The following is a 25,553-nucleotide window of genomic DNA, read 5'->3' on the forward strand; positions in this document are numbered from 1 at the left end:
TTGCCAACCACTAGACCAGGCTGCCCAGAACCATACCCAGCATTGCCTTGGGTGCTTCCAGGGATGGGGCATCCACAACCTCTCTGGGCAACCTGTTCCAGTGCATCACCACCTTCTGAGTGAACAACTTTCCTCCTAATATCTAACCTAAATCTACCTTGCCTTAGTTTAAAACCATTCCCCCTGGTCCTATGCTGCCTAGCACAGGGTGAGGGAAGTGTTTGGTGGGGAGGATTTTCACCAGCTTGAGTTGGCTGTAGAAATCTTCAGTTCAGAGAGGGAAACTTGAAAGGAACAGCTCTGAACTTTAACAAGAACACGGTAGGGGATGGTTGAAATGAGTAAGTGAATAGGGGCAGGCTGTGCTCACATTTCTGCAGCAGTCGTGTAAATATCTGTTGCTTGTTAGTGAAGAAAGTGGAATAAGGAGGTTTTCAGTCTGCTTTATGAATTGATATCTGATGTGAGGAATTGCTGTTCTATGATTATGAATCACATTTGGTCTTTGAACTTTCTAAATAGGTTATCTATGGACTAGGAGAAGTCCTTGAGAGCAGCTCTGTGGAGGTGGGCAGAGAGGTTCTGGTATGGATGAAAAAGATAACATGAACTGGCAGGGTGTGCTTCTGGCCTGGAAGACCAGTGATATCCTGGGCTGCATCAACAGAGGGGTGGCAGCAAGGAAGGGGGGATTGTCCCCCTTGGTTCTGCCACTGTCAGGTCCTATCTGGAGTACTGTGTCCAGGCCTGAGGCCCCCAGTGCCAGAAGGATGTGAAGCTCTTGAAGTGGGTCCGGAGGAGGGGCTGTGAAGATGCTCAGAGGGCTGGAGCACATCTCCTGTGAAGGAAGGATGAAGGTAGTTGGGATTGCTTAGCTCAGAGAAAAGTAGGCTGCGGGGAGATCTCATTGTGGCCTTCCAGTACTTAAAGGGAGCTCATAAACAGGGTGGAAATCAGTCTTTGTGTGGTCAGGACAGGACAACCTGGAATGGTTTTAAATTAAAAGGGGAGATCTAGTTTAGATGTTGGGGGGAAGCAGTGCTTTCTGTGACAGAGAAACATGGCTGTATTTTAATCGAGTTTTTCTCACTGCCCATTATCTGTGCACTCACTTCATTTGCTCTGTGAAGTATTCTGCAGATGGCTGAAGCATAACGGTTTGTGTCAGATCCAAACAAATGCTGAGTTTCTTTAAACTACACACTGGCATTTACAAACTGCTTGGAAATAATTAGGGATGAGTTGTGCTTGTGTTGCCACTGACTGTGCCAAAGCTTATTCCAGCCACTTGCTTGTGCATGTGTTCCAATGATCTCTGACCAAAACGTAACTCTCAACAGGTAACGTGGCACTTCTTCCATACTTTGAAGTTATGATTTCTTGCTGAACATCTGTAGCTGGTGCCATGGTGGTTAACTCAGATGTTTTGTTGATTTGGGTGTAAATTACAGGTGCTTATCTCTGTCTGCGTTCTATCAGATGCAAACAAACCTTATTTGTCTGCTCTGTTACCCAGGAATTCCATCCACTTTAGCCCCTGCATCCAAATTCCTGGACTAAAGAATTTCTTCAGTAAGTTTTATCACCTGATACATTCTTGTCCTAGTAGGAAAACTGCTGTGCAATGTTAGTATCCACTCCTAAGCCAGGGGAAGTGGTCATTGTCCTGAGTTAAACCAGATAGTTGGCCTGTATTTTTTTTCTTGTCAGACTGTGCCCTCAAGGCCTTCAGCTCATGGACTGATCAGAACCCAAAGTCAGGAGGTGCCTCTATTTTTTTTTAAGCAGTGGAAGTTTCTAGAGCTAAGGAGTTGTGATGCACTTCAGCTTGTGGAATACTGAACACGTTCCCTGACTTGCTGTACCTTGGTGGATTTCCTTTGCACGCGTTTTATAACACCATCAAAACTTCACGTTGCATGAGATTGGGGTTTTAAATGGGAGTTGTCTCAAAAGAGCATTGCAGGCTGTTGGATTTACAAGCGTTTCAAACCCAGGAAATGAGAAAAAATTGCTTCTCTTGTTCTTCCCTCAGGAAATAAGAGAGTAATCTTACGTTAATGGTAAGCAATTAATGTATGTGAGATCTGATACTTAGTTTGCCATACTACTCTTATACATCTGTTCCAGAAACGAAACACTTGGCAATTCCAGCTTTGCTGAACTTAAAAACTGTTATTTATAGTTAAGATGGAGCACGAAAGTCCTTTGCAGTTTCCATTCTCTTCTGTTTAGGATGAAGGGTGGGGAGCAGAGGTGTTGCTCTGATGGTGAGCTAAAGGACCATTTGTCTTTCGTAGGAAGGAGATGTCCGCGGGGCCTGCTTAGGTCAGCAAGACCCCTGTGTGAGGAGCTAGCTCAGGCACCAGGAGGTGAGTGCTGTTTCAGCCAGAAGTGCTGTAGAAGTTTGGACAGCTACCTCGGCTGGTTGTGGTTTTACTCAGCAGCTTCTTCTCTCCACTCTGACATTTACTGAATATGCAAAACGTGGCTGGTTCAGACAGTTGGTTGTGTGCACGTGGGTACCAGCTGACAGTTGATCAATAGCTTGAAAAGAAATAAGGTTGAAGTTGAAAATGGTATGTATATGTGTACTGTTGCTCTTTTAACCAAATTATTTTTGCCCTTTTCAGCCTTTACAAAGGAGGAGCTTCACGCCTCCTATTGGAGCTCTGCCATTCCTCCTGCCCCCATGTCTTCCTTGCCCTCATGTTATAAATCAGTAAATGCAATTTAATGGCTCATAGTCAGGAGCTCAGAGTTGTCAGATTTGGACTACAAATGATTTGTGCAGCTGTATGGAAGAAAGCAGTGTCACCAAAACCCAGCCCACGCTTTTCTGTCTCCTGCTTATTTTCCCCTCACTCCACCCTGATTAGTCTGAGAAGTGCCATGAGCTGATACACCATCTTGCTGCAGCTAGAAAGGGGCAAGTCTGCTCTGTACCGTGTGCTTCTGCTGCTGCTTTACTGACTCCAGAGCTTTTAGAGCTCTTTCTGAGCCACTTAGCCACGTTTTACATAGAAAAAAAAAAAAAAAAAAGACAAAACCAGAAACCCAGCTAACACAAAACCAGAGAAAAAGCGTGAACAGATTTGCTTCTGTCTTAATAAGTAAAAGCAGCTCCAAAAGTGTGTAGGAGGCAATAGGAAGCTGCAGAAGGAAGGCAAGGGTTGCACAGGCAGGCAGAGTGGATGAGGAGAGGCTTGGTGGGGAGGGAAGTGGTAGCAGGCTCTGCAGCTTTGGCAGCAGCAAGGACAGATTGGGTATGTTACATTGGTTCAGCAGCATTGGGTGACAACTTGTTTTCCTTTGAAAAATGAGCTTAAACTTCTGTACAAATAGATATCTCTTCTTTGGAAATAATCATGTATTGGTTCTATTGTCTGCAGCTTCTTGTAGAGGCAGAGCTGAGAAACCAGGCTTGAGCTGCTGAAATGATGTTTGAATGTTAAACTCTGTGTGAGAATTTGAACTGTGCTTGAAAGTAACAACAAATACACCCTCTAAGGATGAGACTGTACTGTGCAGATTTCCTGGCACATTCATAGATGTGCTTTTTTTTCCCCTCAGATTTTGCACTTTTCTGAATTGTTCTGTGCAAGAGCAATTTATTTCATTTGATTTTTACAATTAGTCTTTTCCAAGCCTCAAGATAGTCATCTTGAGCTGGCTACAAATGACCTGACAAACACAGCCTATAAAATGCTGGGCACGGGAAGGCTTGCAGATATGCAGTCTTTATTTTCAGCTGGCCTTCAGCTTCGATGATAGAAGCAAAAGTTGAAGCTTTGGAATTTAAGACTGTGAAAAATGCATCACATCTCTGTGCATCTCCTGCTCTGTCTGCTGCTTTTCCCCTATGAAACTAAGAGGAGATTAGTTTATTCAGGTATCAGTTCATTCTTTTCTTGGGGGACTTGGGGTTCACTTAATCCACCATCTGGCTTGGGGCCTAATTGATTATTGATCAAACCATGGTTAGGGCAAACCCAAAGCATTGCTTTAATGGGAATACGCTGAAATGTGTAGGCTTCTATTTTCTTTCTTCTGCAGACCGATATTTTTTTGAAGTTCTCCCATTTCGTGAGGAATTGCCAGGGTCGGTCAGCTCATTCAGCAACCATTGCCACACTGCACTGCTCTTATCTGTGTGTGCGACCGGAGGATATCATCTCCAAAAGCTGTAATTGGAAGAATTTTTATGGTCGGCCTACATTAAACTGCCATTCAGTCGCTTGAAAAGAATCACTTTGTTCTTCGTTTCTCTGTATGTTAACGGAGGCTGTAATTACAGCTTTGGAAAGCACTTGAGCCACAATAGGCTGAAGTCAAACTTTTTACAGGTCATTGGTTTTCGTAATGGGGCCATTGCCGTGCAATGGGACAACGTGACTATTGTCATGCGCTGTTCTTCCCCAGTGCCTGAGTGCCTCTTATCTGATGTGTGCTTCTGGCTTCGGTAAAAATGGGGAATAGCATGAGGGCATCATGGTATTCTGCATCCCAAACTAGGAAGGGCAAGTTTAAAGTCGAATACTAGCAAAAGCCACATATTTTCATCTGTGATAATGCATAGCCAAAATACCTTCCTGCTTCCCTTAGCTGTTCAGACATGTCTAGCTCCTAATCTGGAAGAATGCTCTCATTATCACTAGTTCTAACTTCTGGTATTCTGGAGAGAGGGTAAACACTCACTGCTTCTATCTGTGATCTGTGCAGATGTTCAGAAGAACTTGTGCCATGCAGGGCCTCCACTGGGCAATATTCAGTAGGTAGTTAGAGGATTAAGTCCAATTGCTTGCTTCATCCTCCTTTCTAATGTTCAGAGGCAGGGTTGCTGCCAAGCAGTGCTGTGACCTCACAACAGATGCGACTCCGTTTTATCCTTTTCGTAGAAATACAGAATTGTTGCTGCTCACTGCTGTGCTTTTTGAGAAATGTCCACCATTACAGTACTGTGTACCTTGCCAGAGAGATTCAAGATCAGCAATTGGAGATACGAGGAAGATCAGTGTGTATGTTGGGCTACAGTGATACCAATAGACCACAGTGGGCATTTGGAGTGCTGTTGAAAAGGGAAGCAGTTATCTGGCTGGATGCCTTGTGCTAATTAAAGACACAGGTTTTCTTTTATTCCCAATTCAAATGATATTTCCTCATTATCAGTTCTTTTAATACTGCCACCAGGAATTGGTGCCAACTCCAAAGGGAGTTACTCAGTAGTGCTGGTTATGCAACAGTGTTGGAGGAAAACTGGGTTAAACCCAGCCTTTAAGGTATGTCAGGACTGATCCTGTGGGATTTTGGAAAGGATGCCATATTGAATATTGCAGGACTGGGGGACTGCAGGAGATCTTTCTGAAGTTGAATTACTGCTTGACAGTAGATGCAGTTCAGCTGCTTGTCACTGGTCTTGAAAACTTTCCTCCATCTTTTTAACCCCAGGTGCAGTGCTTCCTGAGTATTTCTGGAGCACTGTGCAAAAATGATTTAAAGGTTCTTGAGACAGTCCTCACTAACAGCAACTGTACATAACGTAAGCTTGTTTCAGCTAGTCTGGGATGTTTCATGTAGTTCTTGTTGCTCACGTTTTCTGTGAATTACCTCTTCATGCTTCCCCATAACATTTAATCTCCTTAAAACACTGATAGTACTGAAGTAAACTTTCAGTGTTTGCAGCTTGTGTTGCTAATCTTGTTTTGACTTTGGTCTCTAGTTTTTCATTTTGACCTTTTGATGTATTTCTAAAATATGTGATCGTACGTTAGGAAAGAGACTATAAATTTCTGCTTTGTGCTGAACTAAGACCTTGAGTTACTAACTGTGAAGGCAGCACTCCACAGGAAAGAGAATGGTTGGGACTTGTCAGTTTCAGACTGTTGCTCTATTTCATATTGATAAGTGAAATAGTGTGTCAGTTTGGACTAAAATAGGTATCAGGAACTCATTTTGATGTGTGTGGCCAGGCTGCTTCGTACTTTGACCTGGGGGCCTAAGTCCATCTGACCACAATTACTGTACTTGAAAATAAATTTGATTAGAAGGTGTGGTGATTAGGGAGGCCTCCAGAGAGGAGATGACAAGGGTCGTGCATTCCTGGATGTGTAACAATAGAAAGTGTTAACCACAGTAGTGAATTTAGCTGGAAGGAGCAGAGAATTACAGCTTATTTCCTCTTTCTTTTGAGCATCAGCATTAACTGAAAGTAAAACAAGAAAAATGAGCTCAACAGGAGATAAACAGGGATGTTCCAATGTGATTTATGGAAATGGTTGCAATATGTTGACTGTTCCTGAAGGCAAAAGTGGATGTTGTAGGAAGAAATACCCTTTCTCCTTTTTCAGTTTATACCCAACTTGAAATCAGAAAGCTAGCAGCTTCCTCATAATTCTTTCTAAATTCATAAGTGTGTGGAAGTAGATACCTGCTTGCACCTTTTATTCTTTTGAGTCTTCAGGGAATGTGACCATGCCACAACTGTGTGTGTGCAGCTGTGTCATGGGACGCTTGGCAAGTAGAATATGTTGACTGTTTCCATAGGGGAAATGGGATTTTGTAAATATTCCTAAGATGGTGAGTCATCTATCTGTCCCAAACCTTTTGATATATAAATACAAAGAAACCCAATAACAACAAAAGGTAATTAGGAGATGATGTATCAAAAGAGTCAGCAGTGTGTAAAACTTGGTGCAGACCCCTGGAAATACAAGCTTTATAATGGAGAAGATACTTAAAATTGTACCTTATTATATCCTCAATTTCTGTGAGGTTGTGGGATAGACAAGTTAATATTTGCAAGGTGAGCTACAATAGATTTAATGCAAACTGAAAATGGATTGGGCTTTAAACTCATGACGTGTTTACTGACCAACGTGAGAGATGTTATGGATAAGTAAGGATTGTGGAGTGGGAGGAATTCTTATTTTAACCTTCACCAATTCATAGAGTTCAAAAGGGACCTAGGGAGGTGATTTTAATGGAAATTATGTCACTGTGTCCCCTCACTGGGCACCATGGAGAGGAGCCTTTGTTCATCTTCATTATTCCCTCCCTGTCAGGTGTTTAAACACATGAATGAGATCCCCTGGAGCCCTCTCTTCTTGAAATTCTCATAAATTTGGATGTCTTCAAGCCTGAGAGGGGATTCATCTCAGCAACGTTATAAAAACTTCATCCTACTTGTAGAGGTGAAGATGAAGTCATAGTGCAATCATTATAGCTTGATTCCTTGTCAGACAAACTTGTTGGCATCATGTTGATGGCCATCTGCCAACTCACGTGTTGAGCAACTTATTTTCCATATATTATCCATTTGATAGTGAAGACATTTTTGACATTGAAAAGATGATGGACTGTATTGGACTACTTAACACTTTGTTATTAATTGCTTTAAATATTTGTTTTGACTTTTTTTGACTCTCGTTAAGTGGAAGGGATTTCATTTCTCAGCTGGCAGTGAAATACGACTTTGAACTTTGATTGTTTGTACTGCCAAATTCATAATATTGACTTTGTTTCTGATGCAGTCATCAGATGTGGGGAATATGCAGTGCTGGGAAGTTGTCAGCAGGAATTAAGTTGAGCAGTGAATGACTTGTGAACTGACTTGTAGAAGTCATTCAATTATTTAACTCGTAATGTTGTGTTTTTGAGAAAATGAAACATTTTTTATTATACTTTATTTAGATATCGGTAGTGCAAATGGCTGCAATTGAAAACTGAATGGGGAAAAAAATGCACAAGGTCAGCAGTGCTTTCTTGCTGTGCAGTGTGGTTTTATTTTTTCTTCAATAACAACAATAAAAAAGGCTCTTCTGACCTCACTTAAGTCTCTTCTATTTACATTCCTAAATCTCAGCTATTCTGCCAGATAATAGCAGGTTATCAAAATGATAATGCGCATTATGATTTGGTAACAACTGCAGCATCTTGACAGAAACACCTCATATCAGCAGGCCGGGATGGCTTTGCTCCACTTCTCTCTCAAAGCATGGAATAAGTCATTATAGTACTGAGAAATAATGTTGATTTTTATTGTGAAGAGTGTGCTCTGGGGGATCGACAGCTTTTAGTGGTGGAAGCCCAGAGGGAAAGCTGACACACAGCTTTGCATACAAACAAGTTTGACCATTGGGCTTGATGTGCCCCTGCTCTTTTATCATCACAGTATCCAATAAAATGATGCAAAAGTCAGAATAAAGGAGCTCAAGTCAGAATAAAGGAGCTCATTTCTGCTCTGTAATAGCCTCCTGCTTGTCTGCTTAATACCAAGAGGACTAAAGCTGATCTTGCTGTTCTGTGAGATTACAAACCTGGCTGGAATGTAGTGAAGCTCAAGTAAACATTCTTATTTTGTCACCTTAGCTCTTTTTGCACCTTAAAAGAACCAAGCAGATCTTGTAAACTAGTTACTGAACTATCCTTATGTGAAGCACAGTTATGTCTTGCAAAATCCTGGCCAAGGGCAAAGCTTTACAGTCAGATCATAAACTCAGAACCAGGGGCTGGTTGTAATGGTTCAGTTAATAGATCCATAACCAGAGGTATGGTATATGTTTCTGTGACTTGAGAGCTATTGAGTTTATTGCCTTTCTGTTGCCTTGTAAAGTAGGCACTGGGGTTTTTTAAAAGTTGGAAGTTGTAAAGAACCCAAAAGTGATGAAATGTTTAAGGAGAAGTGCTTGTCTGACTTGTAGCAGGAGGTTGTTGTACCTGGAAATGCTTCTGTCCCCTGAAATGTGATTACTGACCATACCTGGGATGCTCAGTCCTCAGTGCCGGATTCCAGTTTTCCCCTCAACATGGTGCATAAGTAGAAATTCCCTCTGCAGTAAGTGCTTTGCCTATCTGCTGGAATGATGCTAAGAGCACTTCTGTGTATAAAACTGATGTCTTTCATCGCTCCTCTGTTGGCAGCTCCCAAGGGACATAGACTCCATAATAAATCTGTGGTTAGGCACACATGATGCTTATTTCTGCTTCTCCTTGTAGCTTTGCTCCCTCATTTTCTGCCAAATAAAATCTGTTGAATGTGTCTGTTAAGTTGATGACACACTACACATAAATATTAAAACAGGTGTTCTTCTTGTTCCCCATGACAAAAAGAAATCCTCACGTTGCTTTGGTTTCCAGTAATTCCTTTCTGCTGTTTGTTGTGGGTAAGCTTGTCATAACACTCAGCGTTTTTACTCGTGGCTTTGGGGGTAGTGTAGCAGGTTTTAAAGGAAGCAGAACCTTAGGGCAAAAAGGTTAAAAAGTGGCCCAAGTTGAGCTGAAAACTGCCATTTAATTCTTAGTAGTTACACTACTGAGTGCAGCTGGGACTTTGTCCAAAGGGGTTGTCCTAAGGCAGCTCCCCAGCCTCCTCTTCTGGAGTTTTATGGCCCAATTTCACATTACAGGAGAGGAACCTTACAGAAGGTCGCGATGTGTTGGTCTCGGTCTGCCAAGAGGATTGTTAGACCTGCTTCAACTTGGAAGGCTTTTATGAAAACAGCTTGCAAGCTCCTTCTGTGAGGGTAAACCAAGAGGTTTTGCCCAGCAGTTTCAGATCCTTATTTGTTGGTGTAGTTTGGGCAGAAGGAAGTAAATGGGCATAGGATTAAGTTGAGAGCACTTCAGTTTCATCACTGTTTGTTCCCTGAGCGGAAAATGAGCAGGTATGGGAATTCCCTCAGGGGTGGGGAATGGGGGCTATCTGGGAGAATTATCTCCTTCTTGATGGCCTGTGCTTACCTTCCCTGGGGGCTCTCATCAGAGACCTTTGTCCCAGTACTGCCAGCTTGAAGTTTGTGCAGCTCTGGATGAATGCAGTTCCCCTAGTTACTGAAAAGGTGCAAACATGCTGCACAGATTGTCTGTTGGTTTCCCCTTATCTTGTGCTGTCCCTGGAATTAGACACTTAACGTTGTTGTCAGACTTCAGGTCTTGTAGCCTCTAGCAAATGATGTTATCTACAGTCTCTAGATGTCAAGCCTTGATAAGTGCCGGATTCCTGCTCGATAAACCCTGGCTGTGCTTTGAAACTGGGGGTGAGCTGGTGCAGTGGCCAAGCTGCTGGTGGAGGGGAATAAGTCTCCCCTTTTGCCCTCTCCCACCAACTTGGGTTTCTCTTTTCTAGCATCTGTGCTGAGCCTATCCAAGGCTATATACTAACTTTATACTTTGAAAGTACTTCCTTTCTAAAATGTTCTTAAATAGTTTTGTCAGAAGGCCAGATGAGCAGCAAGAGGTGGCAGTAAGGGAGTTTCCTCTGCCTTGCAGTACTCAGATATTCCACACTTCCAGAGGGACTTGGACAGGCTGGGGAAGTGGACCCATGTGAACCTAATGAGGTTCAGCAAGGCCAAGGTTGAGGAGAGTGGGCTTGTTTAGCTTGGAGAAGACTCCATGGAGACCTCATTGTGGCCCTCCAGTACTTGAAGGGAGCATATGAACAGGAGGGGAAACGGCTATTTACACAGATTGATAGTGAAACAGGTTGCCCAGAGAGGTTGTGGATGCCCCATCCCTGGAGGCATTCAGGGCAAGGCAGGATGTGGCTCTGGGCAGCCTGCTGTGACAGTTGGCACCCCTGCCCATGGCAGGGATGTTAAAATGAGATGATCTTTGAGGTCCTTTCTAACCCAGGCCATTCTTAGATACACTCAGCTATGCTCAGATATTCAACAGCAGTACAGTCTAAAGCAGTTTCCCTCTCTTCTCCTTCTGACCCTTTCCCAAGCCAGCTTTACTACTACAGATGCATTCACTCAAGTATGCCCGGAAGATGAAGCTTGTTGGTTTTTTTTTTAGCATTGCTGAGTTTTGTAAACTGCCTCTCTGCTGTGTTCTCCATAAGGAGGAGGCAAAGAAATTCTTGGTGTATTGGTGCAGCCCTGACAGCTCAACTCATTGATCTTTGCTGTTTGCAGCCAGTAGAATAGGATGATTCCTAAGGCTGCATCAGGCAAAGGAAAACGTATTGTTTTATCTTTTTGTCTCTTGTTCAGTATTGATTTCTCAGATACCATCTGCTCATTGTTGACAAATCTGCAGCAGTAGCCAGGAGGCAGTTTTTTGCTGCTTTGAGATGCAGGTTCATACTGTTGGTTGTGTCTTTTGCCATGGGACATGGAAATCACTTGGAAAAAGAAAATAAAATGACAGCAGTGTAGCAGTTTGTAGAGTTGTAGAATGGCTTGGGTTGGAGAGGACCTTAAAGGCCACTGAGTTCCAATGCCATGCCACAGGTAGGGTTGCCACCTACCAGATCAGGCTGCCCAGGGCCCCTCCAAACTGGCCTCAAACACCTCTAATGTTGGGGCATTTTCATCTTCTCTGGAGGCATGTCTCAGTGCCTCCCTCAGTGCTCTCCGATTTGCCGGGAGAACGTTCAGTGTTGTTCTTCATGGTGCCTCACTGAAGCATGAATTTAACTCTAGATGGTCTGAGTTGCACTGTGTCCCAAAATAGCAGAAAATGACTGATTTTCTGTGTTCCTAGCATTAAACTGGAGAGGCTGGCATTGGTGTGCATCACCAGTTCAGTTCTGTGACTTGGATGTCAGGGTTTCCCAATGTCAATGTTTGGGCTTCTTTAAAGCCAGATTTGAGCGAGCAGTCTTAGCAGTAGGAGCTCTTGGTAAATCTGGAAGGCAGCATTTGCTCTTTAAAGGAGTATGGCTGGATTAAGATACAGAAAGTGAAGGAAGAAGTCTTGTCTAAGATACCACCACTGCTGTTAATTGTGCTGTTTGCATTAGACTGATGTGCTCTGAGGGGCTCACCATTTCTTTGATACTAATCTGGATAGATCTTGTTTTAGTAAACTGTCTTAGTAGGGAACTCCAAATGAGCGATGAAATGAGACTTAAAAAATGAGTCTTGTAGAATCCGCAAGAAATGTTTTGTCTGAATCAGTGTCGAATTTATTTTCTATTTCCCTTTTCTAGAATATGACAGATACCTAGCATCTAGCAAAACCATGGCAGCAGCTTACCTTGATCCAAACTTGAATCATACACCAAGTTCAAGTGCAAAGACACACCTTGGAACTGGGATGGAGCGTTCCCCGGGGGCCATGGAGCGAGTCCTGAAGGTTTTTCATTACTTTGAAAACAGCAGTGAGCCGACGACATGGGCCAGCATTATCCGGCACGGAGATGCTACTGATGTTCGAGTAAGTCTGGTTTTAGTATTCTCATGCCATCTTTAGGTTAAATGCAAACTTTACACTCAAGAGGTGAAATCTGGAAGCCATGAAACACAGACGTTTAACTGTTTATTTTGAAAGAATCTTTACCTGTTGTATGTTTTGAGTAATTCTTGGAACACGCTTTAACTAATGCCAGCTTTCCTTGGGGGAATTGTGGTAATTGGTGCACAATGGTTCACTACCTTAAGGAAATACGAGATCTCTTCCCATTCTGCAGAACAGAAACTTGGAATTTCTACAGCTGGTTGTCAGTTTCAATGCCACTACTGATTTTCATCACTTGGTATTTACTGCTTTGTTCCCCAGAATTGTGTGTGATGATGGGAGGACATGTAGCTGAGGAAAGGTATTAAATGACTTTCTTCTTTATTAAAAAAAAAAAAAAAAGTAAAAAAAGGTAAACAATTGTTTAAAATGTTTAATTATAATTTAATTATTAAATTTTTAAATTATTTTTTAGAAAGTATTTCCTTCCAATGCAAGGAATTAAAAAAGTTTTTACAACAAAGCCCTTTCTTCCCCTTGGTCTTCCCCTTCTCACCCAGGAAGTAACTTTCTGGATTTTATTTGTGCAATGCAGTCCTTCAGCTAAGAAGATTGTCCTTCAGCTAACAAGCAACAGAGATTGTTGTAATAATTACTTTAGATATATGTTGGATATATGTGTAAGTACATACATACATGAAAATATTGTGCTTATTTTGGAGAGGGTTAAACAGCTCCGTGTAAAATGTGCGGAATAGTATTCTGATACAGAGACCTTCACTTATCATTTTCTACACTTTCTCAAATTCTGGGGTCTTGTGGTACTTAAATGAAATGAACTCTGTTTAACATGTCAAGTGCTGTTAAAGCTCAGTTGTTTGCTTATTTTCAGTTACTTCCCAAGAGTAGTCTTGCCTTGTAGTAGGTGGTTTGCAGGGTTGGTTTTCTTCTGCAAGGTTCTTGCTGTAGAAGCAGGTTGCCACCTGCTCATTCCTTCCAGCATTTCTATTTCCTGTTCAATACTTTAAATTTCAATAATGAATTTCGAATGTTTTCTTTTCCTTTTCTACTACTTTCTCTGTGTATGAAAAGACCTAAGAGCCCAGTATTTGAAATTAAGGTTATCTTTCCAAAAAAATATGTAGAAATATAAACAGATACAAACACCTCTGGTTTCTTTGATTCAAAAAATAATGGTGGTTGTGGGCTTTTACAGTGCAAAATTTACACTCCCTGTAAAAACCAGCACTGTATTGAATTTGGAGAGCCACATAATTCTTATTTTAAGCAAGAAAATGTCATAGTTTATTTATTAAAAAGAATTAAAGTTACAGGTAGCAGTTACCTGAGGTATGCATTAATTTTTGATTTTCATTTATGTGCTTTTTTTCGTATGTTTGTTTCTAAAGTAATTAATGTTTTTGTACTGTTTTCCTTTCCTAAGAAGAAAGTACAAAGACACTGGGCAGGCAGTGAGTCACTGTTGCCTTCTCTCATTTAACAAAGCTGTTGCTTTATTATTTTGTCAGAGTGGGACAGTCACTGTGGAAATCCACAGCAGGTACTCGTAGTAGTGGCCTAACACTGATGGATTACTGTGTCCTGACATTTATTTTAGAAACAGTAAATTGTTTTTGGAGTGCAAGCCTACATTCCATTGAAATGACTGCTGTTTGGCCAAGTTGAGTAATGTAAGATGAAAACAGCCTTGAAGGTTTCTGTGCCTTCGTTTTTATCCTTCTCTTGTGATGGAGATTGACTGCAGTAGGGCTTCCATTTCTTCTGTGGGTTACAAAGTGGAAGGAAGCTGATGCTGGGTATGGCTCTTGGCTCATTACTGATCAACTCTTGAAAGTATTCAGCAATTAATGCCTTTGAGAAAACTAAAAGGGGAAAAAAAAGTTTTTTCAGTATTTCTCCCTGATTAGCATGGCTTCTGAATAATAGCCAAGGAACACTTGCAGCCTTGAAAGGAAGGCAAACTTGGACTGGAATTTCCAGAGCAGCCAATTTCAAGGTATTTCTGCTGATAAAGCAGAGGACTTTGTGGTATGTGCTAACACTGAAGGAAAGTAAGCGTGGAAGTTTCTTTCCTGATTTTTAGTGTTTCCCTAACATAATATCTTCTGTTTCAAGCCAAACTGTATTTGCCTTTGTTGGTGGAAAGGATGTGTTTGGTTAAAGAGCGAGGAAAAACCCTCTTCCCTTTCAAAAAAAACAAAAAACAAAAAAACCACAAATAAAAATTGAGATATTTTATGATTTGTCAAGAGTAGGGTGGAAAACATCTTTGATTGCTGAAAGGGAAAACCTTTATGATGAAAAGACTCGCGTTGTTAGGCTCAGATGAACATAATTCAGCTTTCTAAAAGAGTCTCAGAGTGCCCAGATTAAAGGTTCAATTTCCTTGTTATTTATCTTGAAATATTTTTAAACAAGACAGAGTTTATATCTGGGCTTTGCTGTAAGGAGAACTTCGTGACTGTGAACTCAGTTTTTTCTGGATGGATTTAGACCCTCAAAGGCAGCTGTTTCCTCTGAAGGATGTGTCCATATTCTTCAATGGACTGAAGAGCAGCTTTTCAATTCTTGGAAATGCCTTTTCAGATTTCAGAGAACTGACGTGCCCTCTTTACAGTCTTTTTCCCTTGGTGTTAAACTAAAGACATGCTTCATTTCCAAAAGTGAAAAAAAAAAGTTCTTTATGGCTGTGCAAACATCTGTGACCTACAGCAAGTGCTCGGCTTTATTTGCTATGCAAAAAAGGAAAGGTTGTTTATCCTGTTAGTTATGTTAAGATGTGTATTCACAAAGTGTTCACACTTTGTGAATTGTGAACTGTGTGCACATTCACAAAGTTGGATTTCCAGGGCATGCTCTGCCCTGTTCACAGCCCCAGCTCGGGAATGCAGCAGGGTGGGTGCTGCTGGCTGAGATGGGATTTCTTTGGTCTCAAGTGCACCTGGATTGTAAACAGTGCCACTGCATTTTGAGCTGCAATTACATGTAAATTGCCTTTCTGCTTCCAGAAGAGGCTGTTGAAGCCCAGAACTAAATGCATTGTTGACGTTTAGCAGACTGGGGGATGAGAGGAATGGATTTTTATGAAACAAGCCTTTGAAAATTCTGTGTGAACTGGTCTAGATTGAAGGCTTTTTGGTGAAGTGCAGTTCTGCATTTACACTCAAAGGCATCTAGTAGCTCTCATCCAACAGCATTGACACCAGCTCTTGGTCTAGAATTCAGCTATATGGGCTTTCAGAGAGGTGCTGGGACTTCGCAAGTGAACTGAGGTTAGGGGGCAGTAAGTTCTGGATGTCAAGCTTCCAGAAAACTAAACATTTAAAACACTTCAAAAGCACTGAAGTTTATTTAGGAAGCTTTAGCAGTGTGCAGTAGGATCAGAAGAGTGCTAATTCAGTCAGGGGGACTAGAAAGCATGGCTCCACCAGCTCTGCATTTGTCAGCATGTGCTCAGAGATTCTCAGTGATCTGGCACTTTGGAAGAGCAGTCTTTGTATGGCTTAAGCGTGAGATGCTGAGGAACTTTGATCTGTTTTCTGAACTGATGATGTCTCCCAGTTTTCACAAAATGTTAGTGTAAAGGTTGTAAAAGCAAAGAGGTCAGTGTGAACGAGATGTCACAAAAGAAGGAAAATGAGCGCTCGCCCATCTCTGAAGATCTAGGTTCGCAGGGAAGGAACTCCTCAAAGGAGGCATCTCCAACAAGAGATCCTTCCTCAGTGGCAGTCAGCCCTTAAATGAGGTCTAAGAGGGGTGGAGCCAGGCCAGTCACGCAGGTGAATCATCTTCACCTGAGCTCCCAGGGCTGACAAGATCTTTCCTTCAGGTGCTCATTCAGTAGTTCAGGCTGTTGCCATACAACTAAGAACATGAGTAATGTAGTATTGGGCTGTTTCAGAATCTACTTGTTCAGATGTACTTTGTCCAAATGAATTTTCTCTCGTAGTGTACAAACATCTACTGAATCAGTGCTGAAGAAAGTGAGAAGGGGGGGAAAAAGTTAACATGATGATGAGGAAAAAAAGGGATATGGTATTTGGGATTCACATGTCAAGTGTATGGTATCATCAGAGGACACCCAAACCTGGGTATTGTGAAGGCATTCTGGACTTCCATTGAACTTTTAAGTCCAGCTTGCCCTAGAAGTTTGCTGTTTACTTCTGTTCAGCTCTTGGAACTCTGCATATATATATATATGTATATATATATATATGCAGAAATAGAGTTGATAGTATTTGATGTCTAAATAGCACTTGACATATTTAAAGTACTTCACAAACATTAATGCTGTGTTCCTGTGTAGGAGGTGCTTGAAGACTAGAAAAAGTCTTTTCTAGTATAAAAGTTTCCTTCTAAATAGGGAAATAAGGTTTGTAGTCACAGTGGGAGTATGTTATTCCAGCTTCAATTTATTAATAGTAGCACATCGGCTTTGTTAATTTACAAGCAAGAAATTCATTTTCACTCATTTGCAGAATCACAGGATAATATTGATACATACTGAGAGACTAAAGTACCATGGAGCGTTGGTGGAAAAAGGAAGGGCAGCTGGTGTTGTCTGCCTGGAATTGTGCAAGGCTTTTAACATAGTCCTGCACCACATCCTTATCTCTGAATTGGAGAGAGATGGATTTGAAGGCTGTGTTATTAGGTGGATAAATAATTGATTGGATAGTCGTTGCTGGAGGGTTGTTGTCAATGGCTCTATGATCAGGTGGGGACTGATCACAAGTGGTGTCTCCCAGGAGTCCATCTTGGAACTGGTACTCTTCGTCTTTATCAGTGGTGTAGACAGTGGCAGTGAGCATACCCTGAGAAAGTTTGCTGATGACATCAAGTTGAGCTGTGCACTTGACACAATAGAAGGTTGAGAATGCCATAAGAGGGACTTGGACATGCTTAAAAAGTGTACACATGAGAATCTGATGAGGTTTAACAAGGCCATAATGCAAGGTGTTTCACTTGGGTCAAGGCAACCCAGGTACAAGTACAAACAGGGAGAAGAAGTCATAGAGATCATCCCTGCTGAGAAGGACTTGGGAGTCCTGATGGATGAAAAACTGAACATTGAGCCAGCAGTGTGCTCCTGCAGTCCAGAAGGCCAGCAAGTATCCTAGGCTGCGTCAACAGAGGGGTGGCCAGCAGGGACAGGGAGGAGATTGTCCCCCTCTGCTCTGCTCTTGTGAGGCCACATCTGGAGTGCTGTGTCCAGGCCTGGGGCCCCGAGTCCAGGGAGGATGTGGAACTGTTGGAGCAGGTCCAGAGGAGGGCCACTAAGATGTTTAGAGGACTGGAGCACCTCTTCCATGATGAAACGTTGAGGAAGTTGGGCTTGTTTAGCTTGGAGAAGAGAAGGCTCCTGGGAGACCTCATTGTGGCCTTCTAGAGCTTAAAGGAGGGGGACTGACTTTTTGTGCAGCCTTATAGTGATAGGAAAAGGGAGAATGGCTTTAAAGTCTTTAAACTGAAAGAGATGAGGTTTAGGTTAGATGTTAGGAAAACTTTTTTTACTCTGAGGGTTGCCCAGAGAAGATGTGAATAGCCCTTCTCTGAGGCTGTTCAGTACCATGTTGAATGGGATACTGAGCAGCCTAATCTAGTGGTTGGCAACCCTATCAGTGGTAGAGTGTTGGAAGTAGGTGATATTTAAAGTTCCCGCCAAGTCTGTGATTCTGTGCCTTTCAGTCTTTCTCTCTCCAGTCTTGATTTTCAACATCTTTCTAACTGTATTTTACTTCACATTCTGTTTTCAGATGCTTTTACCTTCTAATTGAGGACAAATATTAACCTATTTTGCAAATTAACTTTTGAGTAACTGAGTTATTTGAACAGATGAGTGAAAACCAGGGCTATCCAGTTTTCTGGCTCTTGAAGCTTTATATTTAAATTTTCTTGCTTTCCCTCTGAGTTAAAGGAAGGGAACTTGTGATCTATCACCTGTTACTGATAGATTTCTCTAAGGGCTTCCCATTCTTTTTCGCTCAGCTGTACTGGCCTGTTTTATGTTTGGGGTGTAAATGTCAGCTCTGCAAACCTAATTAAAGACAATGTGATTACAGTAAGCAACACCCAGCTTGCATATGGTTGTGAGGCTTCATTGCAGCTGTAGTGTGTGTAGATGAGAGTGACAACAGATGGGTGAAAACTGATAGAAATTTATATTCACATAGGTACCCTGTATTCACTCAAAGAGAAATCTTATTCTGGTGTAGATGTCTACTGGAGTCCAGCTCTCCTACCAGGATTTATAACTGGGATGGGTTTGAGGCTCTGAGTTTGTCATCGAGGTTGATAGTGTCATCAAGATGTTCCCTACCTGTTTGCTTTCCACTGAAGGATGCCTTTGAGGAGCCCCTTGAGCTAAGAGGTGATTGCAGTGTAGTCTGAAGAGATTTCAGTTTTCTTTGGCAATGCTAAAGGTTGTTAGGCATGAAGGAGTTGGGCTTAATAATCCTTAAGGGTCCCTTTCAGCTTGGGAGTATTCTATAATTCTGTGGCATATCTCAGCAGGGCGTTTTAGTGTCTAGGTGCAGTGGTTAAACTGTTTTCTTTGGAAACTTCTTATTAAGCGTTCTGCTCCACTTCTGTGGAAAGCATCAAGGCACTTCTGGCACGGCTCCTTGCACTGTGACCATGCAAGACAGAGGATCTGCCACTCATCCCAAAGCACGATGCTGGTGGCTTTGTGTGGTACTGTGAGCATCTCCACGTGGCTTGGGAGGCTGTCAGAAGCCCAGGAGGCTGGATGCCTTGTCTGTTACCCCATGGGAGTTAAAGACGCTGGCCCAATTATGGCTGTAATGCCAAAGCAACTCCTGGAGATTATTTTTGCACAGTTTGGAAGCAGCAGCCAAAGAAAACAAAGCTGTCATACTGCATGGGAACTTACTATGCTGTTTGCATGCTGCAGTATCCCAGTGTGAGTTTCTGTTGCTGAATGAGCAGCACTGTTGCAGTGCTGGGTTATACTTGTAGGTGTGACTCTGAACGTTGAAAGTTCAGATTGCCTGATATATACACAAAGAAGTAAATAAGCACAGGTGCTTTACTTTTCCCTTGCTGTCCAGCCATTTTCTCATCTTGACCATGCTGTTTCTTTGTTTCTCTGTTTTTAATACTGTCTTACTAGCATCTGGAATGAGCTCTCTGCAATTCCTAAACCAGAAAGAAGTCACTTCCATGTTTGTCTCACATAAAGCATCACTTTTTCTTTTCTGAGTATGCATAACAGGTTTTAGATTATATTTTCAAACACTTGTCCTCTGCATCAATGCTTAAAGTGGTCTTTCTTGATTTGCAATGTATACATTGCAAAATTTGGTTGCTTGGTATGGTACTTAGCTACCAGATCAGAGGGGTCATTGTGCCCTTCTGAAATGCATAATAAAAATCTAAATGTTTGTATTGGTTCTGTGATAGATTTAGAACCATTTGATGATGAGGCATAGAAGCTTGAAAATGTGCCTTGCTTTTGCTGGGATTGAAAACACCTGGCTGCTGAAGTTCTTTTGAAATCTCAACCTGAAAATTAGAGAGGTTCTTAAACATCCAGCTTGACTCTCTACACGGGAACTGTTGAATTACCCCAGGTGAGCACTGAGTCAGCTGTGGGAGCACAGGTGCAGGTAGTGCACCTGTGTGACCAGAAGGGGTGGAGTCTGGCTCCACCTCTCCCAGACCCCATTTAAGGGCTGACCACCACTGGGAAAAAAATCTCTTTCTGAAGATTGCTCCTTTGGAGTTTCCTGTTGGAAGCCTAGGACACTGGTGAGCGTTTCTGTTTATTTTGTCTCTTTTCCATCTTGGCAATCTTTCTAGTTATACCATCTGTAAAATATCTTGGCTAACAATGCTGTTTGGTATTATTGATTTTGTTAACTTCACTCCTTACAATCTCTGATGTAGATACTAATCACCTCATCTGCCCTGTGCATTAGTGTGGTTTATCATAAAAAATACATACTTTTTCTTTCTGAAGTCGTTTCTTCTCACAGCAGGCATAACTGTTTTTGTACTGCCGTCTCTGCTGTTGACTGACAGCATAAAAGACAAGGGAAGAGATGGATTTCCATACACAAATGCCTGCATCTTATGTACTCTATTCTTGCAGTGATCAGTAAGCAATGAAAATGAATGAATCCCTGTTGTCTGCATGTGTATAGAGAAGCTGACAAAGTGCCCTTTACCCGGAAGCGCCGCTGCCAGAATAGTGTTGCTTTACAAACAGATCAGAGCTTGCCCTCTGGGTGAAGAAGAGGTTAAATGTTCCTTTGTCACTTCTGAGAGCTCTTGGTTTTGTCATGTTTTCCTGGATACAGTCAACTGCCCTACATTATTTGCTAACAAGCACAAGGACTTATAAATAGAGGCAACAGGGAAACTTGACTAAGTTTTGTACTCTGTAATCAGTAACTTTAATTCAGCTCTAAAACCGCTCACTTATCTGGTAGGAGACTTCTGGAACTTGATAGCAAAGGCTGTAAGAAACTCACTTGCCTGGTATCTCTTAAGGTCTCCCCCCTTGATGATATAGTCCTCTGCATGCATCTCGCAGGCTTTGCTATTTGTGTCCATCTTCCTGCAAGCATAGCTCCTGTCAAAGTGAGGATTTGTAAGGACTTGTGACTGTGGAAGGGCACTGTTGGTGCTGAAGACAAGGACACTGCTAAAGATGTTGTGCTGATGCTGCTGGGGACAGGGTGCTGGGCTTGATGGACCAGCTTCTGTCTCAGACTTTAAACTTAATAAACACAGCTTGTGTTTCCCTCTTACAGTTCAACAATTTTTTTTTAAGTATTTGACTACACTCTATTGCCATTGGGACTTCAGAAGTTGCAGTTTGATACATGCTAGCTCACTCTCACCAAAAGCATGCTTCCAGTGCTACGTGTATCACCTTCCCCATCTCTTCAGATTAAGTGCTTCCTTACTTTTCTTTGCAGTTTTTTGCATGCTTTATTTGCAGAATCTGAGTCTTAAATGATTTCTTTGAAATATGAACTCATCAATTTGGGGAAACAGTGGCAAACCACATCTGACAACATGTGGCTCCTGTTATCTACGTGTTGATGTTTTCTGTGATGCTGTGCAAGAAGCAGCATTTTACACGTGTGTCTATGTATATGCCTATGGGTAATGAGCATTTTCAATAGGGTACATCAAGCTCAGAAGCAAAAGAGAATGATTTCCTGAAAGAAGCACCTGACAGCAGTGATAGCCCGTGCTCCTGCTGTGCTTGGGGCTGAGCCCTGGCAGGACTCTGCTGCCCTGCAGCTTACTTTCTAGCAGGCTGTGAGACAGTAACTTTGGTCCCCTGCTGTCTTTTTTAATCTGGGTAACAGCCCAGCACATGGCACTGGAGAGATTGTGAATCCATGATCTGCTAACATATTTGAATTCAGTAATCCCAAATAATTGTCTCTCGCCTCATTTTATATGGGATTTGTTGGAGCTTAGGAAAAAATGACTGAGGGAAGTCAAGAGGCTGTGATGTGACCTGTTAAATCCTGGCAATTCAGGAACTGAACGAGATGGACAATTTTCCAGTTGTTTGTTGAGTGATCTCTTTTAAAAGTCTGGTTCTGTTTTTTCATAATTTGCTTTCATCCACAAATCAGTTTTTTTTATATATTTTGCTTTTTACACAGAGGGAATAGTGACTGAATTGTGATAAGACTCACAGAAGCCTACGTATGTGATGATTTCTGAAGCTATGCCAATAAAGCTTCAGAAATTATAGATGCTTGTCCAAAACAGTAGCTTAAAATGTTTAGTGCTCTTAATAAAGATGCTGTCTGATTTATTGCTTAGTCTTTTGTATGGTACTTGACACAGTTATGTTTTGAAATCTTACTGCAGAATTAATTTATTTACAGATACATATTGCATTTTACAGCTTGTAAGGAGTGTATATTTCTCTGTTTTAGGGCATAATTCAGAAGATTGTGGACTGTCACAAAGTGAAAAATGTGGCCTGCTATGGTTTGCGACTCAGTCATCTGCAGTCTGAGGAGGTTCACTGGCTACACCTGGACATGGGGGTATCCAATGTGAGAGAGAAATTCGAACTAGCTCATCCTCCAGAAGAATGGAAGTAAGACCATAAATCTGTTCAGTGTCAAAATCAAGTCATGAGTCTGTTTGCCTTGTTGTGAAGTTTGGCTCTATATTTTGCTTTATGAGGGAAGATCTTTTAGAACAGAAACAAAACAAAACTTCTCACATCAGAGAGTTGTAAGTGGTGAAGAACGCATTTTATTGTTGGAAAGGATTTCCTACAAACTGAAGAAAAACAGTTAAATGTAACCTAGGATTTAGAGAAGGTATAAAGTAGGGGCAGAAATCTGGCATTTGTCCTGACAACCTGCAGGATTTGAGAGACATTTAGTGAACCCAATCTCAGGTTTTGTCATCCTTAAGGTTTTACAAGAATCTTGGTGTTACCTCTGGTGTATGCACACCTCTGGAAATTTTAAGGGATAGATCCTATAATTTAAATGAAAACAAAAAGTTCTTATATGTTCTCTGTATTTACATACAGACTAGGCAGAAGAATTTGAATTTGGGAAGGCTGAAATACAGCGTGTAGATGAGTTTATCCATCTGCAGCTCTGAAATGTTTTAGCTGTAAAAGTAGCTTTTGGGTTAGGCATTGAGGCCTAGAGCAATGAGTGACATCTTCTGACTGGGATCTTCAGTTGTACTGGGATCAATGAGAATGGAAAGATTACTGCAGGTATTTGTTTTTTGTTCTTTTCTAGTCTAGGTACATTTGCTGACCTATTTCATGATACCAGTTAGGTCATAACCACTTTTTTCAACCAACTGTGCTCTGTTTAAGGTTGAGTTCTCTTCAGCTTTTTAGCAGAGCAAGTTGAATAGAGGCAAAGAGCAAGGTGAGGTTGTGCAAGCTTAGGAGATGCATGATGGGAAAGATTCTCCACTTTGTTGGTAGAAAAAAGAGAGAGGTAGAGTTTGCAGAAGGATGAAGTGGGTTATGAGAGAAGAGAGGGAGTTCTTCTAAAATACCAAAAGTAATGTTAAATTTGTGAGAATACCAAAACATAGATCAGTGTTTGTATGGATTCACTGCAGGTGGGTTATGCCTGTTTTTCTCTGCAGTATGTTCATGACGACAATTTGTGCTGATTTGCTGTATTACTTCGAGGGCTACGAATGCTATCTGCTGCAGAATTATTGTATGTCATCTGTATGTAATTTTTTGCAAATTGAGTTAGCATCTTATACTAGCAGATGTCCCGGTTTATAAATTCTCTTCAGTGTCCTGATTTATAATACCAAATAAATTAGAATTGCTGAAAATTTGAATCTCAGAAATTTTAATAAGTCCTGTTCTGCACATGCTGTGTTCTCTTGTTTACGGGATGTGCATCAACGTTTATTCTTCCTTACAACAAATTTTTCATTGCTGATACTTGAAGTAAGGGATTCCTGAGTCAGTTCCACAATAATCGTGCTGTGTTTAGGATGGGAATTATTTATGCTGTGGAAATGTGTCATGCAGCGTACAAATACCAAATCCATTTTTATTCTGTGGTACAGTTCACATTGTGCACATCACAGAACAAAATTAATCGGTTTTAAAGGCAAAGTTAGATGATTGTTTTGAAGTTTGTGGATAGGAATTGTATAAAATACTCATGAAAGAGCTGTGATAAGATGTAAATTATTCAATACCTTCCCAAGGCATCATTTTATGTGTTATCGGATCCATGCAGCTGACATACCTTTTAAACCCTTGGAGATTTGCTGTGTTTAATCAAAACATTGCTGTCATATTTGTAATACTGTAGAGGAGTGTTTAAGATCAATGGCAGCACTTGTCTTTCCCTTTACTAATCTAAATATTTTTATGTCTTAGAATGATTCTTAAATTTAAAGCTTTCTATAGCATTAATAATCCAATAAATGTGTCTTGTGAACTGTGTAATAATCTAAATTAGAAGGGCTTTATATTTGATGCTCAGAAATAAGATCTAAGATGTTCTTTTGGTCTTCTCCAGATGTTGGGAGCTACTCTGGTTGTCAGGTTACCAGAATAAAGTCTGTCTCCTGTGTAGGCAGCTTTTGTCTGGTGCTGTCCTATTTATAGTCCTTCAGAGGATGGCTTAGTGACAGGGTACAAGGATATGACTCTGCTCCTGGTGAGACAGCTGTAGTTAGGGCTTAGTAAGACTAAATATTAGTGGACATCAGGGCAACAATCACCCAAATTTCTGTCATTTGAATTTTTTTCCTCTCTTTCTGGCAAGCAGTTCAGTTGCACGTGCTCACACAACTTAAGCTTTGTCAAACCACCAGTGGACAAACTCAATTATGTGGCAAAAGTTGAGCAGGAGATCATTGCTTACTGGAAGGCTTTTCCAACCTTCACATTTGATTTATTTTTATCTCTTTCTTGCTTTTTATCTTGCATTGCGATAGCATTTCATAATTGAAGCGTGATTTCATGGCAACTGCTTCAGAGTAACTATAGTCATCAAATACTGTCTGAGAGTTTTGTTTGCTGAATTCCAGTAACATTCCTGCTGTGTCATCTTTATCTTCCTGCAGCATAAATTGTTAATTCTTAAGTATTATGTTTTGTGCAGTCCTATGGACATGCATGTGCAAGGTGTTCCCAGGTGACAACTGAAATACAAATGAAATGCCAGTGCTGTTTTACGTGAAGATAATAAGGACTGGAGTGCCTTTGATTTATTTGCTTCAGGTTTTCCCTTAGTGTTTATGTCAGCAAGGCAAGACCTGGGCATGCATTAGACTCATCTTTTAATGAGGAAATATCTCTTCACTTGTGGTATTATATTAATGATTGGATGTTTCGAAGGGCATGTGAGTGAAGCATGAATGAATCTTCCTCTCTGATGTGTATTCTTCGTTCCTGTACAGTGAGTTAACTAGGAGTATGAGGATCTGGGAGTCTTAAATCATGGCATCAGCCCTGATTATTTTTGATAAGGTCATGCCTTTACCAGCAATCACAGCAGCTATTCAGTCTTAAAAAATTGTATATGCCAAAGCACCATTCAGTTTCCATTTTTTTTGCCCCTAAGGGGGAAAATTAAGAAACTCATGTAAGAAATTACATTGCTTGAAACAATTATGTTCCATACAGGGTTGAGATCTTCCTGTTCTGTTGTTAAGGTGCATAGGTAAAGGTGGTCCTTGTAATTGCATGTCCTTCATACTTTGGCTGTAACAGGTAAAAGACACCCTAAAGGAAGCTGCAGTGCTTAGCTGTCTTGTTATAAATTCTCATATCAACGCAGGTGCCTCTGTACTGGCACAAAGGCTAGAAGACTCGTGGTATGATTTAATGGGACAAC

At 41.3% G+C, this 25,553-nt stretch overlaps 1 protein-coding gene across 4 annotated transcripts in view; it reads left to right on the forward strand.

The window, feature by feature from the left end:
• Positions 1–25,553, forward strand: part of PTK2 (protein tyrosine kinase 2) — a 183,092-nt gene that overhangs the window by 59,013 nt on the left and 98,526 nt on the right. For all 4 annotated transcript variants that reach the window (XM_065753630.1, XM_065753628.1, XM_065753629.1 and 1 more), the window contains 2 exons: positions 11,936–12,162; positions 22,134–22,300. In XM_065753630.1, coding sequence (XP_065609702.1) covers positions 11,968–12,162; positions 22,134–22,300 — 362 coding nt within the window. In that variant the 5' untranslated portion in view covers positions 11,936–11,967. Of the gene's footprint in view, positions 1–11,935; positions 12,163–22,133; positions 22,301–25,553 lie in introns of those variants that run through there.

This window comes from Cyrtonyx montezumae, unplaced genomic scaffold (assembly GCF_038088225.1).
Source record: "Cyrtonyx montezumae isolate F1298 unplaced genomic scaffold, pur_monq_1.0 scaffold_8, whole genome shotgun sequence".
Classification (NCBI taxonomy): domain Eukaryota; kingdom Metazoa; phylum Chordata; class Aves; order Galliformes; family Odontophoridae; genus Cyrtonyx; species Cyrtonyx montezumae.